Source organism: Parasteatoda tepidariorum, chromosome 7 (genome assembly GCF_043381705.1).
Source record: "Parasteatoda tepidariorum isolate YZ-2023 chromosome 7, CAS_Ptep_4.0, whole genome shotgun sequence".
NCBI classification, from domain to species: domain Eukaryota; kingdom Metazoa; phylum Arthropoda; class Arachnida; order Araneae; family Theridiidae; genus Parasteatoda; species Parasteatoda tepidariorum.
Genome location: NC_092210.1, coordinates 23,827,688 through 23,843,730, shown reverse-complemented (window position 1 = coordinate 23,843,730; position 16,043 = coordinate 23,827,688). Strand labels below are relative to the sequence as shown.

The following is a 16,043-nucleotide window of genomic DNA, read 5'->3' as shown; positions in this document are numbered from 1 at the left end:
AAATATCGCTATTATTAACAAACTCTTATATTTCCTGAAAATACGGATTAAATTTCTTTTAAAAATATTTTTTATATTTTTCTAAATAAATCATTTGTTAGCATTCCCAGAAGTTTAAGATGGTTATTAATTTTAATAACCATCTTAACATAATCTTTTTAAACATAAATTATCTTTTTGTCTAATTCTGTTGCAGAATCAAGCAGTAAATTGTATGAAAATTGAGAATATATACTTTTCAAACAAATAAACTTATAATTTTGATTAACATAAGGATCAAATTTTTCAAAACATTCTAATATTTTTCAAAATAAATTATCCTTAGTCTATATTTGTTACGTAATTTTGTTTTGATCTCAAAACATTCTAACACAATATTAGTATTCCATTTTAAAACCACTTTTTGATACAGTTTTTAATTTAATTTATTAATAATATTTAAAGGGTGAAAAAGGAGATAAAGGCGAAGATGGAATTCCAGGTGTTCCCGGTACCGACGGTGAAAAGGTACGTATTTCATAACTGCCGGCATTTTCTTTTTAAGTATGGTTCTGAAATGGCAATATAATTTTACAGAAACTTTTTTTTTTCGATATAACTTAGAGATTCCTTTTTTACATTCTTTTATTAATTTGCAACACTTTGTTCAACATAAAGTTAATAAAATGCCCTGTTTTACTTTCGTGTTAGACTGTTCAGTATTTTTTCGAAAACAAGTAATAAGTTTGTCCACAAACATTTATTTTTAATAGTTTGTTTACAAATCATTATATAATTTCGTTAAGAATATATTTCAAGGTATGGAATTTTCAGTACCTTACATAACTTTTAACTTCAAAATTTATTTATTTTTTGTTTCCATTTATTTTGCTCCTTGTTATAAGCTTTTACAAAATTGTAGACTTTTTTCAGGATGACAAAATTTTTAGTTAAGTTCTTTCTTTAGTAATTATTATCGTGTTGAATACCACGCTAATTTTACATGGCTTGACCGTCTGGCCGAAATGATTTTTTCAGTACGTATTGCATTAATTTCTTCAAACCATTTTAGAATCGATAACAATGTAAAAAAAATTAAAAGCATTCATACTCGAATTATCTGTTTCTAATAATCATGGCTTCGCCGGACGCTGGTGACCCCCATGGCGCTACGAACAAATTCAGTGCCAGTCACCGGTGACCCCCATGACATTCAACGTGTTAATTGATACTACGTTATCTAATAATAAAATAAAAAAAATCAGGACATTGAAATTAATAACCTAAGCACTGCATACATTATGCAAGTTGTTGTAAAACTAGTTGACACATTTTTAAGGTTGTTGTTGTTGTAGTTAATTTACGTCGCACCAGAGCTGCACATTGGGCTATTGGCGACTATTTGGGAAACATCCCTGAGGATGATCCGAAGACAAGCCATCACAATTTTGATCCTCTGCAGAGGGGATGGCACCCCCGCTTCAGTTGCCCAACGATCTGCACGCGAAGTCATGCACTTTACGGTAGAACAGTTTAACGAGGACCAATACCGCACACCCTCGGTCCCTACGCAGACTGATCCAAGTGGTCACCCACCCGCACACTGACCGCAGCCAGTGATGCTTGACTTCGGTGATCCACATTTTTAAGGAGTGGTGCTACTTGTTAAGACAAACGATTTTCATAATACATTGGGGGGGGGGCGGAAAGAAAAGGACAAGAGGACGCTTTCTAAGCATCAGTTTTTCTCAGAGCCTTTAAATTCAGCTACTTTTCGTCGCCAGATATGCAGCTATATTTGGTGGGCAGACCGCTGCAACTAACGTTGCCTCTGGAGACTTTAGGGAATTGCCAGGAATCTTCCAATGTCCATGCGAAGCTTGTATTGAATCTAACGAAGTAGAGCCGCTATGGCTCAGGGAATAGAGCGTTCGCCTTCGAATGAGGTGCATCGGGGTTCGATCCCGGCGACGGCTGGTCGATACGAATTCCGTATCTGGCTGGCACCGACCACAGTGCTGACGTGAAATATCCTCAGTGGTAAATGGATCATGTGTCTGGCTAATCCTGGAAGGTTCTCGAGGTCTTCCTGTCCAGATAACGCAAATGCGGCTTAGTACCATCAAAAAGTCCTCCACGAAGGTAAATTTCTCCTTATATTTGATCCAGGAGTTCCCTTGTCTTCTGGAATGGGTTCAAAGTCACAAGGTTACGAAGTTTAACATGAATAGTCGTAAACCCAGAAATTGAGTCGGCTGTTCAACGACGGTTATAAAATAAAAATAAAAATAAAATCTTACGAAGAAAGTTTGGCTGCTATTATGAAGTTTTAGTAATTAAGACTCTTAGTTTTTTGCTACTCGTCTTCATTGTAGTCTCCATTTTCACTAGTCAGGCATTTTCTCGCCTTTTGCTTTCTAACTTAACACTGTTTTGTGTGAGTTTTTTCTATGACATGATCCCTATAAATTAATTTATTATTAGTTTTTGGAATTATTAGTTTATTATAAGGAATATTAGTTTTTTTTTATATAAAGGATATAAAAATGAATCTATTACCATTATTTGTCTTGAATAATAAACAAATTTATCAATACGTTATGTAAAGGAAGAAGGAAGAACGCCATTTCGTTATTACATTTAATTTAAAGAAAATTTCTTTTTAAAAACTATATTTTTATTGATAATTCAAAACAATTTACAAATCTGGAAGATGCTCTTCAGATATTATTAAACATATTTAATAAAAATTACTAATGGTACTTGTAATATTTTTCTTTGTTTTCACTAGGGTGATCGAGGTGATTCTGGGATGGATGGAATACCTGGAATCCCAGGACCAAAAGGAGACGTTGGTCCTATAGGTCCAGCAGGTGCACCAGGTCCTATATCACACATAGCACCTGATGGAACTCTTATCATAGTAAGAATACTTTTTTAAGGGAATATGCAATGATGTCTTAAAGGGGGGGGGGGTAAAAAAATATTTTTAAAAGGAGTCTATAAATAATTTAATTTCATTAAAAAAAGAACAACGACTTAGTATGATTGGATGCAAACTTTCAATCGAACCAGTCGTTGAAAAGGTTTTCTATATATAAATATATATAGTTTTCTATATATAGTTTTCTATATATAGTTTTCTATATATAGTTTTCTATAGGATAAATTCTGGTGCGTAGTATATTATATTAAGCCTAATGTAATATTATATTAAGCCTAAAGAGTTATATTAAGCTTAAGATCAAGTCCACGTCTCTAAATTACGTTTACGGGTATGAGACGTATTCCAAAATAGATCGACGTACAGACTTTTGATATCCAAGAAGGTACAGTTTTAAATTTGATTTTTCATTAAAATATATAATGAAAAAAAATCAATATCTGCTGGGAACATGGAATAAGTTTTATCTGAAGTTTTTTACAACAATGAATACCAATACAATAATTGAATTTCGCTTTCATTGACAAGGAGGGAAAGGTCTTGAATTTTTAATTTCGATTGTGTTACCTGCATTTCAGCACGCAAACGAAACTTTCAACATTATAACACCTTATGCAAATTTAATTACGATAAACAAATATATGTTTTTGTACTAAGCTTATTTTATTATTGAACTATTTATATTTCATCGATGCTTCATTATTTTTGTAATATGGATTTATTGACACTGACGACAAGTATCAAGACTTACAGTGGCCAGACGCCTCCACAAAGGTGGCTTATTTGCTAGACATCCTGAACGCTGCATACCTTTAAGAGTTAGCCATCGGCGGCACCGTTTAGAGTGGTGCAAAGAACACGAAACCTGGACACCTCATCAATGGAGTCGCGTCCTCTTCACAGAGGAGAGTCGTTTCAGTGCTACAAGCGATTCTCAACGTCAGTTGATCTGGAGAGAGGTTGGAGCTCGATTTCACCCCAATAACATCGCGGAAAGTGATCGTTACGGTGGTCCTGGAGTTGTCGTCTGGGGTGGCATTATGTTGAACGGGCGGACTGAGCTTCAGATCTTCGACCGAGGTTCTGTAACTGGAGACCGCTACTGCAATGAGGTAATCCTACCCCATGTGCGTCTGTTCCGAGGGGCCATTGGACCAGACTTCATTTTTATGGATGACAATGCCCAGCCGCACTGTACTGCTAATGTTCAAAAGCTACTGGAAAGTGAAGATATCATACGAATGGATTGACCAGCTTACTCTCCAGATCTAAATCCCATAGAGCATGTGTGGGATGCATTAGGGAGACGTCTTGGGACACGACAGTATCCTCCTGGTAACACCCATCAGCTGAAAGATACGTTAGANAAAATAGATCGACTTACAGACTTTTGATATCCAAAAAGGTACAGTTTTAAATTTGATTTTTCAATAAAATATAATGAAAAAAAATCAATATCTGCTGGGAACATGGAATAAGTTTTATCTGAAGCTTTATACAACAATGAATACCAATACAATAATTGAATTTCGCTTTCATTGACAAGGAGGGAAAGGTCTTGAATTTTTAATTCCGATTGTGTTGCCTGCATTTCAGTACGCAAACGAAACTTTTAACATTATAACTCCTTAGGCAAATTTAATTACGATAAACAAATATATGTTTTTGTATTAAGCTTATTTTATTATTGAACTATTTATATTTTATCGATGCTTAGTGCTTTTTTTCTTCTTCATTTTTTTTTGTAATATGGATTTATTGACAATGGCATGGATGGTATTCGAAGTGTTTTTTGACGCAATCTGAATTTGTTTCATACAATTTCTTTTTTTGGTTATGAAATAATAATAACATATAAAAAACATTTAGACTATTTCATTTATTTGGTTTCAGATTTATAAATCATTTGAAATGTAAGTTGTTCACAAAAATATGTAAAGAGTTCGCATCAATTTTTCCGAAATGCGTGATAGATAATGCAGTCGGAAAAATCCCGTTTAAGATACTTATAAGAAATTAATTTCAAGTTTATAATAAATTGCTGTTATAAGATACTTATGAAATGTAGAGTTTTACAGGAAATTTTAAATGTATTGCTCGAAATAATGGAATATATAATCTAAGTCTATACTTTGATCTTTTAAATTTTTCTTTTTAAAACGCAAATATTATAGTTTCCGATTAAGGATCAAATTAAAAAAGCTTTTTATAGCTGACTTCATCTGCGAAATGAGTTATACTCGCTATGCAACGACGTATTCGAGGCAAAATTTGTAGTTTTTGACATACTTTTACAGTTTATTATAAATATATAGTTTATAATAAACTATAAAAGTATATCTCAAGTATATATAGTTTTGATATACTTTTACGGACTTAATAACTTTTTTATCGTTTATAACTGAAATAATTACTTCGAAATAAATTTTATACATGATTTCAGAACTTAAAAAAAGCAATCGGTAAAAATAACATTGGCGGTAGACGATTGCTGATTGGCGAGTGTCACTTCGGATACCTTCATAGTTTCATAGTAAGAAATAAAAAAATAATAATCGATGCTTTTCTGAAGAAAAAAGCTTCTGAAGTTTAAAAAAAAAAGTTAAGAAAAGAAAGTTTTTTTTTTCTTAAATATATTTCCATAGTTATAGATACATGCTTCTGATAGATACTGTCTATTTTTGTCATAAATCTAATGTAAGTATATTTAGTTTCAGTATATGTACAGCAAAATATATGTTAAAAACTGACTAAACATCTGAAATTTAGTTGGATCATATAATCTAGTTCATGACAGGTTAAAAGACATTTGGAAAAGTTTTATTATACTCAAGAATGTATTCCTATTTTTGTAAGTAATGTTTTTAAGTATATTCCATACTACAAAATCAATATCTAAGTTATTTAAATGAAGATAGTAATAGTTAGGTTTCAATCTGTATTGTTTCAAAAATATAATGTTTACTTAAATAGTCTAAATGAATGAAATACTAGTGAAAATATATATTTTAATTACAATTTTTTTTTCTTTTAGGAAGAAAAAGGAGAAAAGGGAGAAAGAGGGCGTCGAGGAAAAAGAGGATATCCCGGACCCCCAGGTCCACCGGGACCTCCAGGAGAACCCGGAAACATAAGCGATATTCCGGGTTTCCCGGTACTAATACCATTAAGCAAAGTTGATTGAAATTAAATCAAATTTATCCTTGATTTTTTTAATTTTAAATATAATGCAAGCCTTAAACTACTATTTAAATTTTTTTTTGTTTGTGAGAAAAACTGTTTTAATTTTTACTTTATATTGTTTGATGCTTAAATACTAATATGAAACTTGTAATATCACGTGATATGAAAAGAAATGTGATAACATAGCTTAATTGGTTACTTGCGACTCGAGAAGAAGTGAAGTGATGATGCCTGGTCACGTAATTCAATTCAGATTTAATTGGATACCTGTCAGTTACGTCACGCATGTGTATTGAACAAGATTGGTTTCTGAATCGACAAATATCAGGATTTACCTACGATTACGTCCTTTGCAAGGATCCAATTAGATACCTGAAGGTGACGCAGTATGTGTATATCGATCCTTATTGGCTGCTGTAACGTGGCATTTGTTTATGTTAGCAACTGTTCTTTTCACTCTATTTGGAATAAGCCTAGCCCGTCAAATATGAATTCTCTTGAGTGGCATATACTTCCAGAAAGAAAGATCTGGCTTATTTATTACTTAACACAAAGACAAGCACGGAGCCATGTAAAACATAAACTAATTATGCAACGAAGTTGTCAGATACAGGAATAAAAATAATCACGGTCCCAATAAAATGCAGAAACAAATAATACATCTAGGTCAAATAAAAGACATAGACAAGAATGAATAACATTTTAACAAACTCGATATGTGATACAGCGTTTTATTTAATTAATTTCAAGTTAATTAACCTCCTAACGTATGTATAGAATAACTTAATTCGACTTGAGCACTTGATAAACAACCAGTTGAAGCTGAGGTGTGTATGTGTATCAGAGATCCTCTTCTTCTTAAGTCGCAAGTATTCAATTATATTTTAATATTCAAAATGCATCGATTATTTAAAAATGTTCTGTTATAAAATGATGGCTCATTGTATTTTTAAAAGTTTCGTTCACTCTGTTATTTAACTAATATTTTTATTCCTTTTTTTTTTGTTTCAGAACGAGTTTGCTGTTCAACAAGTAAGAGAAAATTAAAACCTTAATAGTTAAATATTTCCATTTTTGAAGTAAATTTGATAATATTTTGGTAAAAAAAAATTTTTTCTTTGCTCTTTATTACTTTAGGGTCGTCCAGGTATACCCGGGCATCCTGGACAAAAGGGTGAACCTGGTGAAGCTATTAAAGGAGAAAAGGGGGACAGAGGAGCACCTGGACCCCCTGGATCTGGTGGATATGTAAATCCGGTAATCAAGTGTACATTGCTTTCCATGAAAAAAATAGTTTTATAAAAAAATATTTTTTATTCAGAATTGAATTATTTCTATAAAATAGCCTAAACATTTTATAGTGACAGTGCAATGTTTTCCGTCAAATAACAACTAACCCTATATGCTTCAGTTGGATTTAAAGTATAAACGCCCTTATTAAAAAGATTAAGAATTTGTTTTTGCTCGATTTTTTATCATAGTATGATCACAAGTTATGACTTGCAGAAAGGCTTTCAGGGCACCTACCCTGAGCCCAACTCATATTACAATTTTTTTTCTAACTTTTCAATAATTGTATGTTTTTCTTAATAAAATGGAAAATAATTATATATTTTATGTTAGTATCAGTTTAAATAAAGTTTATTTAACATCATGACAAAAAGTTAGCTTCCTATGAAATTGCAGTGAAATATTGCTTTAAAAAAATATTATCAACTCTGTTACAATTATTTATTTGTATAATCAACTCTAAAGAAGCAATCTTTAAATTCTTATGAAATGATAGTTTACTGCACAAAGGCATAATTGTTTGCTTATGTTTTTACATACACTATTTAATATGCGCAGAACAGTTAAATTATTTGTTTACTAATAACCATAATTACGTGATTATTATTAATTTTTTACTTAAAATATACTAATCTATAATTTAAACATTTTATCTGCCTCACGTTTAAGGATGGACTGGATATCATTACAGAGGGTGAGATTTCACGTTTTCTTTTGTCTGATTTTTACTTCTTGTATTCTAGCACGAAATAATAGTTGAAGATGTGTATGAATTATAGGCCTAGTTCCCGAGTTATAAAAAAAAAATTCAATTTGGAAACAATTTGAAGAACGCTAGAAATTGTTTGAAAAGTTGCCATATGGGTCCAATGGATGCATTAGGTAAATCAGGGGATTAGAGCTTTCGCCAAGGTAACCTAGGTTCGAATTCCAGCTATGACTGGTTGCTACGAAATCTTCTCCCGGCTCACACTGACCACAGTGCTGACGTAAAATATTCTCAGTGGTTAACGGATCATGGGTTAGAACTCCCTTGCCATCTGGCAAAACGTGGGAAGTTTTCGTGGTTTTCCTCTCTATGTGACGCAAATGTGGATTAGTTCCATCTAAAAATCCTCCGTGTAGGCTAGTTTGTCCCAATGCTTGATTCAGGAGTTCCTTTGTCTTCTGGTTTTGGTTCAAAGTTACAAGACTACGAAGTGGCTGTTCAACGCCAGTTATAGTTATAAATATTCAATGCATTAAGTTAGCCCTCTTCTCCAATGCCGCCATGTTGAGTTTATTGAGGGGTTATGGGGGAAAAAATTTAAAACTGTGAATTACTACATAAATGTCATACAGTTTCCTTAGTACTTTTTTTACACTATCTGAATAATACAGATTTTAAGTTGATAGAAGTAATGAAACAAATGTTAGAAAAAGATTTTGTAACTGAAAATAACAAAAAATTAAAATTTCTGATTATTCATATTTATGTTACTTAAGTGCTCGTCTAAGTCAAGTAAGATATTAATTGTAATTGAATTGAGATTATAATTGAATGAAACCAAAACAAAATCGATTGGACATGGAGTTCAAAATATTTTCCCCCACTTCATCTCAGTAAATTCAAAATATTCGTTGAAGCATTAAGTTCATATTAACTAACCTAAGGTTTGTATATCTATATTGGGTCCGAACTACAACTTAAAAAACAATTTCCAGCCTTCCTTTATTTGATAATTTTTTTTCTTTGGAACAGGCGATTAAATTTATGGTCGAATAATACTTTAAAAACTAGAAAACCTCGTTTTTCGGACTCTACATAATTACTATTTTTAAGCCTATTAAAACTATTTTGAACTACATTAGGAAACTACATTAAAACTATTTTTAAGCCGTGAAAAATTTAATTTTGAAAACATAACTTCTTTAAAATTCAATTTCCCAGGAACTTCAGCTCAAATTTTGTATTTAAAAATTTGTATATTTTACAAATCATGTAAAAAATTGTATACTTAAAAGTTCGAATATTTTCGACTTTTATTAAATAGAAGAATAAAAAGTAGTACTAACAACTATTTATACTCTAAATTACTATTTTTTTTTTCTTTTTGATAAGCGAATTTTATAATTGTGTGCAAAAATTTGTTTAATTCGCTTTAAAAGTTTTCGAGATATGTTCAAAATCAAATTATTGGAACTATAATTCCTACATTGCGGCTACTCTCCCATACTTTAGGGGTCAGAAATTCGAACCCGTCAAAAAAAAGGTAGGTTTATTCAGAGAAAGAACGTTTCAGTATCTGATTTCGTAACTTAAAATATCGTCTTCACTAATTAATTAGCATATTTGAGATCATTCCCTCGAATCATTAAGATTGAGTATTAGAACGCGAAGATCTAATCATTAGATCAAAAGTTATTCCGAGTAGTGTGTTTTTATTTTACGCACTATGCATGAAGCATAAGCAAATTCTAAATTATTTGTCCTGCATTCTTAGGGAATTAATTTCGCTCATTTCAGAGAAATAAAGTACGTAACAAACAATACCTCATTTGTCTACATAGGAATATTTATACTTTGCTCAAATAAGAGCATTTTGTACTTAATTATTTAACAGTATAGGGTGTTTATAAATTCCCGGACCCATTTTGATGTTTATAAAAATACTGAAAACACTCATAAAATACTGAATACACTCATAAAACACTCATAAAACACTCATAAAATACACTCATAAAATACTGAAGATATAAACAAACTTATGGCATTTATCGATGGAATAACTCATATATTTTCCTTTTCAGGTTTGAATATCTTAACTTTTGTAAATATCGTCTGCGCGTGTGGTTAATTTCAGATAATTTTCTTTTCCAGTCTAAATATCTGTACTTTTCTAAATATCGTCTGCTTATTAATTGAATTCTTTTCTCTTTTGTTTTTGGCAACTATTGCAATGTTATGTTTACTTTTGATGTGTTTGTTCTATGTAGTACTTTTCTACGTGATGTTTTATTCGAGCGGATATTAAGGAGAATGCATAGACCACAAGAGAAAGCACAGATTTTATGGTGGTTCATAGACACGAAATCGATAGTGCAAGCACAGAGAAATTGCAGAAGAATTTACCAAAAATATCCTCCATCAAAAAGCAGCATCTTGCGGTGGAAAAAGAATTTTCTAGAAACTGGAAGTATCGCAGATAAGAAACGTTCCGGACGTCCCTGCACAAGTGATTTTGACGTTGAGCGTGTCAGACAGACATTTTTTGACAATCCTAGAAGATCTGTGAGATCAGAGGCAAGAGAATTGGATATGCCAATTTCGACGGTGTACAAGGTTATTAAGAATCAATTAAGACTGCATGCATACAAAGTTCAAATTGTTCAAGGTTTGAAACCGGGCGATAGGCCTAGGAGGATGGCATTTGCAACAGATATGGTAGGAAGGATAGAAGATGATGCTGATTTTCTGAAGCGCATAATGTTCTCCCACGAAGCATCCTTTCATGTTTCTGGCATTGTTAATCACCATAATGTGCGCATATGGGGATCTGAAAACCCCCATGAATACCGTGAGACACAAAGGGATTCTCCAAAGGTTAATGTGTGGTGTGGACTAATGCACGCCCGAGTCATTGAGCCTTTCTTTTTTACAGAAAAGACGGTCTCATCAGTCGTATACTTAGACATGTTGGAAAACTTCGTATTTCCACAACTAGAAGAGCTTCAGCCACATGTCTTTTTGCAACAAGATGGTGCACCACTTCATTGGGGTATCGTCGTTCGTAGTTCTTTGAATGACCATTTTCCATTATGATGGATTGGGCGAGGAGGTTCAATTCCTTGGCCACCCAGATCACCTGATATAACGCCGCTGGACATTTTTATTTGAGGATTTACAGGAGGATCGTGTCGAACATTGATGACCTAAAAGCCAGAAATACAACCGCAATAGCCTCTGCGGATGTCGACATGCTTGCCGCTACCTGGCGTGAAATTGACTATCGTCTTGATATTCTCCGTGCGACAAAGAAGCACAAGTGGAAGTTCATTGACAAGGGCCGCGAAACTTTTTGAGTCTATCTAACCATTTATGTTATTAATTTTAATCTATATTATTTTATGAGTTATTAAACATCAAAATGGGTCCGGGACTTTATAAACACCCTGTATTTTTAGTTCGTTCACATCGCAGACTTTTAATAACTAAGTAAGTTGGTAGCAAGTAGTCATGACTTACTAAACTAAATGCTAATCCTTTCCTCAGTAGACTATAAGTCTTCAGATTTGTGGTTACGAAAGTTAAGTTTGAAAAAAAAAATGCGTACGTGACAGATTTCTTTTTCTTCCTGAAATTAGCATCCAAAAATCTATCAAAATCGCGGGTCCATGGTTTATATTATAAGAGATAACATTTTTGAGAGGTGAAAAATATCTTACCACACTTTTCTAATTCATTTTGCAGACTTTCTTAAAAAAATTATTTATATAAATAACATGAAAACTGCATTTCATGCTAATTTTAAGGGAAATGAAAGCCATCCCAGATAGCAGGCAACTTTGCTGTAAACGTTGTATTTTCATTTGACTGACATAAAAAAGTTGACTACTTAATATTTTTTTTAATCTTAGTAAAAATATTAGTATGCCAATCTTGTTTCCTTAAAGATTGTATAAAGGCATGTAAAAAACTTTAAAAAATTTTTTCCTTTCGTTTAGCTTTGATTGTAAACTTTGTATTTGCCCTTTTTTTTCCATTCTAGCTTTACATATATTCCTCTCAAATGCAACATTTTGTTTCTGTCGAAAACTTAATGATTAGGCCAACCTTAATTTTAAATCTGTTAAAGATAGTATACAAAAGCCTGTGCAAATAAACCTTGTCTCGGTGAGGGTCTTGAAATTTAAAATAAACCTTGAGAAGGTAAATTTGTTCTCAGTTTGAGACTGTTTTCAATTTTTGATTTGCAAATGAGGATTCATCCTCGATTTCAGAGAATTTTTCTAGCTTTGTTTTGTAAAGGCAGATACAATAAAATGATAGTTTATGCAAGCCTCATAATGCGTAAACTATAGCATTTGTAATTTAACATTGTTTTCAAACAAGTATTTGCTAATCATTTATAAACCTTGTTGTTGATACTAAAATCAACTTTGCATTGCTATCTGGGATGGAACGTATATTATTTAATACGAATTAATTTATTTAATCCATTTCAACAAGGAATATTTTTGTTGAGCCTCATTAGTAAAAATTAGATTAAATTGTTAATTAAGTGCCTTTAATTATAAGAGATAAAATTTTTAAGAAATTCGTATTTTGAAAACTAGAATAACACATTTTTCTACTTTAAAATTACACAATTATTGCAATTAGACCAATTGTGTTTACATAATTTTCTACTATTTGATGATGCTCTTTTTTTTCTATTATTAAAAAATAATCTATTATTCTATTCTAACAATTAACTATTAATCTATAATCTATTATTCTTTTCCTATTATTAATAATTGAATAGTATTTTACATACATAATGATTGAACTTATTTGCCTTTGGTATCTTTTTAAAGGAGAAAAGGGTGAGAAAGGTGAGAGGGGCCCAATTGGACCTCAAGGACCTCCAGGTGTCCCAGGAGTGGCCGGAGAAATGGGACCTATGGGATTGACCGGCATGAAGGTAAAATACGACACTGATTCAATAAAACAATCGCCTGCACATTCTGTTTTATATTCTGCTAATGATGATTGCTGATCATACTGAAATCGACTCTTACTTTATTAGAAAAAATTAATTTTTGCATTTTAAACTTTCTATCTCATAAAATTTTCTTACAAATTTTTCGTAGTAGTAGTATTAAAGGAAGTCACGTGACTTTTTTTTACACTATTGATAACTACGTACGGGTACAAATATTTAAAAAAAATTTTATTCAAATTTGGTAAGGTTTTTTTTTTTCTTCATCTTTTTCTACATTGATATGTTTTTCATAATCGTGTATTATACGTGGAGAAAAAAAAATTTGGTAAAATTAACGTACTGTATGATAATGAAATAGGTAATATTTGCTTTCATACAGTTATAATTTTCTGGAAATACAGGTTTTCAAAAGTATAGTTCTTTTTACCACGCATTTAGTAAAAAAATGCAGAACTGAAAAGCAAATTTAGCAGAATATGTGGCCATGGCACGCTCTAAGATATTAAGAAAAAATTAAAAAATTTTACAACGTTTACCAAAATTTTATCACATATTATAAAATCATATTTTATTATTAATTTTACCAAATTCATTAACAGAGAACTTCAGTAAAAATAGCTGAGTTTTTTGGTATTCTCATAGAAAAACATGGTAAATCTTACCATATTCTGGAAGTTTTAACCATTCCTTTTTCTTTTTTTTTTCAATGTTTGATTTGCTTATTGGAATTGCTCATTTTGTTTTCATTTCGAACCTTAAAATTATTATTTTGAGATACATTAAAAAAAAAAGACTATTTTTAATTTTTAAAAAAAACACACTTTAAAGTTTTACAAACAATAAATAAAACTAGAAGGATTAATTAAAATCGAATTCTATTTATTGAGATAATTTAGTCTCATTTTTCTTACCTGTGCCAAAGAAAGGGAAAAAAAGGGGAAAAAAATAACTGAATTTTTCAAATCATGTATTCAAATCATGTATTCAAACTGCAGAAAGGCTTTTAATGCAAAAATAAACTTCCTTCAACTATTTTATATACATGCAATTTTTAAACAAATTGAACTAAAAAGATGTTTTTAACACCGAAGTAAAAATTTCTAGCTGAACCCATGATATCATTTCAATGAACTAGTGACATTATTTCATTTCGTGATAAACAGAATCAAGAAATTGCTTGTTAAGTATATATGCGTCACATTTTTTTTTATTTGTTTTAAATTGTTTTCATTTATCTAGGGTTTGAAAGGAGATCCAGGACCTGCAGGACCACCTGGTCCCGTATCTTATATTGATGAGCTTGATGACAAGTATGTTTATTTGCCAGGACCTCCAGGAACACCAGGGCCACAAGTACGTGTACTGTTGCTATATTTTTCCTCCACAAAAATTCCTTTATAGAAAAAAAGAAAAGATTCATGTACAAATGTCCATACACTGGAACAATTCATTGTTCCTCACATGAGATGTATGGACCGTCCATTGTTCCTTTCGTGAGATGTATGAAATCGTCCATTGTCCTTTACATGAGATGCATGGGACCATCCATTGTTCCTTACATGAGATGCATGGAACCACCCATTGTTCTTTACATGAGATGTATGGGACCATCCATTGTTCCTTACATGAGATGCATGGAACCACCCATTATTCTTTACATGAGATGTATGGGACCATCCATTGTTCCTTACATGAGATGTATGGAACCGTCCATTGTTTCTCACATGAGATATATGAAGCCATCCATTGTTCTTTACATGGGATGCATAGAATCGTCCATTGCTCCTTACATGAGATGTATGTAACCGTCCATTGATTCTAACATGAGCTGTATGGGACGTGCCATTGTTTCTTATAATAAATGCTTCAGCTAATTTTATGTAAAATATTAAACCATAGTTATCTAACAGTCGTAATAATGTCTAAAAATTCAAAACCTGCTATTTTACATAAAAATAAATAAAATTTAGAATAACAAAAACAGTAACGAGGGACAGCTTGTGAAATAGGTACTTAATATAACACTTGCACTTACCTTCGATAAGATTCAATATCTACATCAACATAATATATTGCACTTTTCAAATAGTTTGCCAATACCACTATATTTCTTATATGAATATATTCTTCACATTCGTAAAAATACTGAATCATTTTTGTCAACTTCCTATATCATTCAAAAATATTCTGCTTAATAATAACTTTTTAAAAATATATTAAAATTATTTGAAAGGGTCCACCAGGAAAAGGCCTTCCTGGACCCCCGGGTCCACCTGGTCCACCGGGGCCTCCTGCTGGTTCAGCGTCAGGAGCTACTTGGGCTAACGTAACGCATGGATCTGGTAAAAAAGGTATTTTTTATTTCGTATTAAAGTTATTGAAAAACTTAAATGATTGTTTTAAAAAAATACTAATATATGAACCTACTTACTTGACACCAACAATTTCACTAAAATAATACTCTAATTGTTTTTGTTCTCTTAATAGTTCAGTTAAAAGTAACGCCAATATTTCTTATAACTTATTATCTAGTTTGAAGAGATCTGTTACACCTACATAGGTTAAATTATAGTGACCAAATAATGGAAACGCATATTTTATTTTCAATTCAAATTTGACGGGGAAAAATTAAATCAATATATACATATATAGATAGATAAAAAATTCAATAAAGAGGCGAAGAATTAAAGATGAGAAAGATTAGCAATGAAATTAATTAGTTTTATTAACTGGGCATGAGCTGCTAGTAAAAAAGTGTTTAAAAATGTTTAAAATATTTAAAGGAAGAAAAAGAACGGAAATGTAAAATTTCATCATCAACTCGCATGATCATATGTACAAATTAAAATTCTTTCTAATATTGCAGTAATAATAACGAAAGCAAAATAGTTCTATCCGATAAAGTGAAAAGTACCAAAAAAATCGAAATAATAATAAAACTATACAGAATAAAACAATATATA

General features: G+C 31.5%; 1 protein-coding gene across 1 annotated transcript in view; it reads left to right on the top strand.

Moving 5' to 3' along the window:
- The window catches only part of LOC107444016 (collagen alpha-1(XVIII) chain-like), a 118,711-nt gene that overhangs the window by 67,911 nt on the left and 34,757 nt on the right, over positions 1 to 16,043 (top strand). Inside the window, exons 12-20 of the mRNA XM_071183185.1 lie at positions 445 to 507; positions 2,771 to 2,902; positions 5,958 to 6,077; positions 7,118 to 7,138; positions 7,244 to 7,363; positions 8,066 to 8,090; positions 12,953 to 13,059; positions 14,320 to 14,433; positions 15,314 to 15,431. Coding sequence (XP_071039286.1) covers positions 445 to 507; positions 2,771 to 2,902; positions 5,958 to 6,077; positions 7,118 to 7,138; positions 7,244 to 7,363; positions 8,066 to 8,090; positions 12,953 to 13,059; positions 14,320 to 14,433; positions 15,314 to 15,431 — 820 coding nt within the window. The remainder of the gene's footprint in view (positions 1 to 444; positions 508 to 2,770; positions 2,903 to 5,957; positions 6,078 to 7,117; positions 7,139 to 7,243; positions 7,364 to 8,065; positions 8,091 to 12,952; positions 13,060 to 14,319; positions 14,434 to 15,313; positions 15,432 to 16,043) is intronic.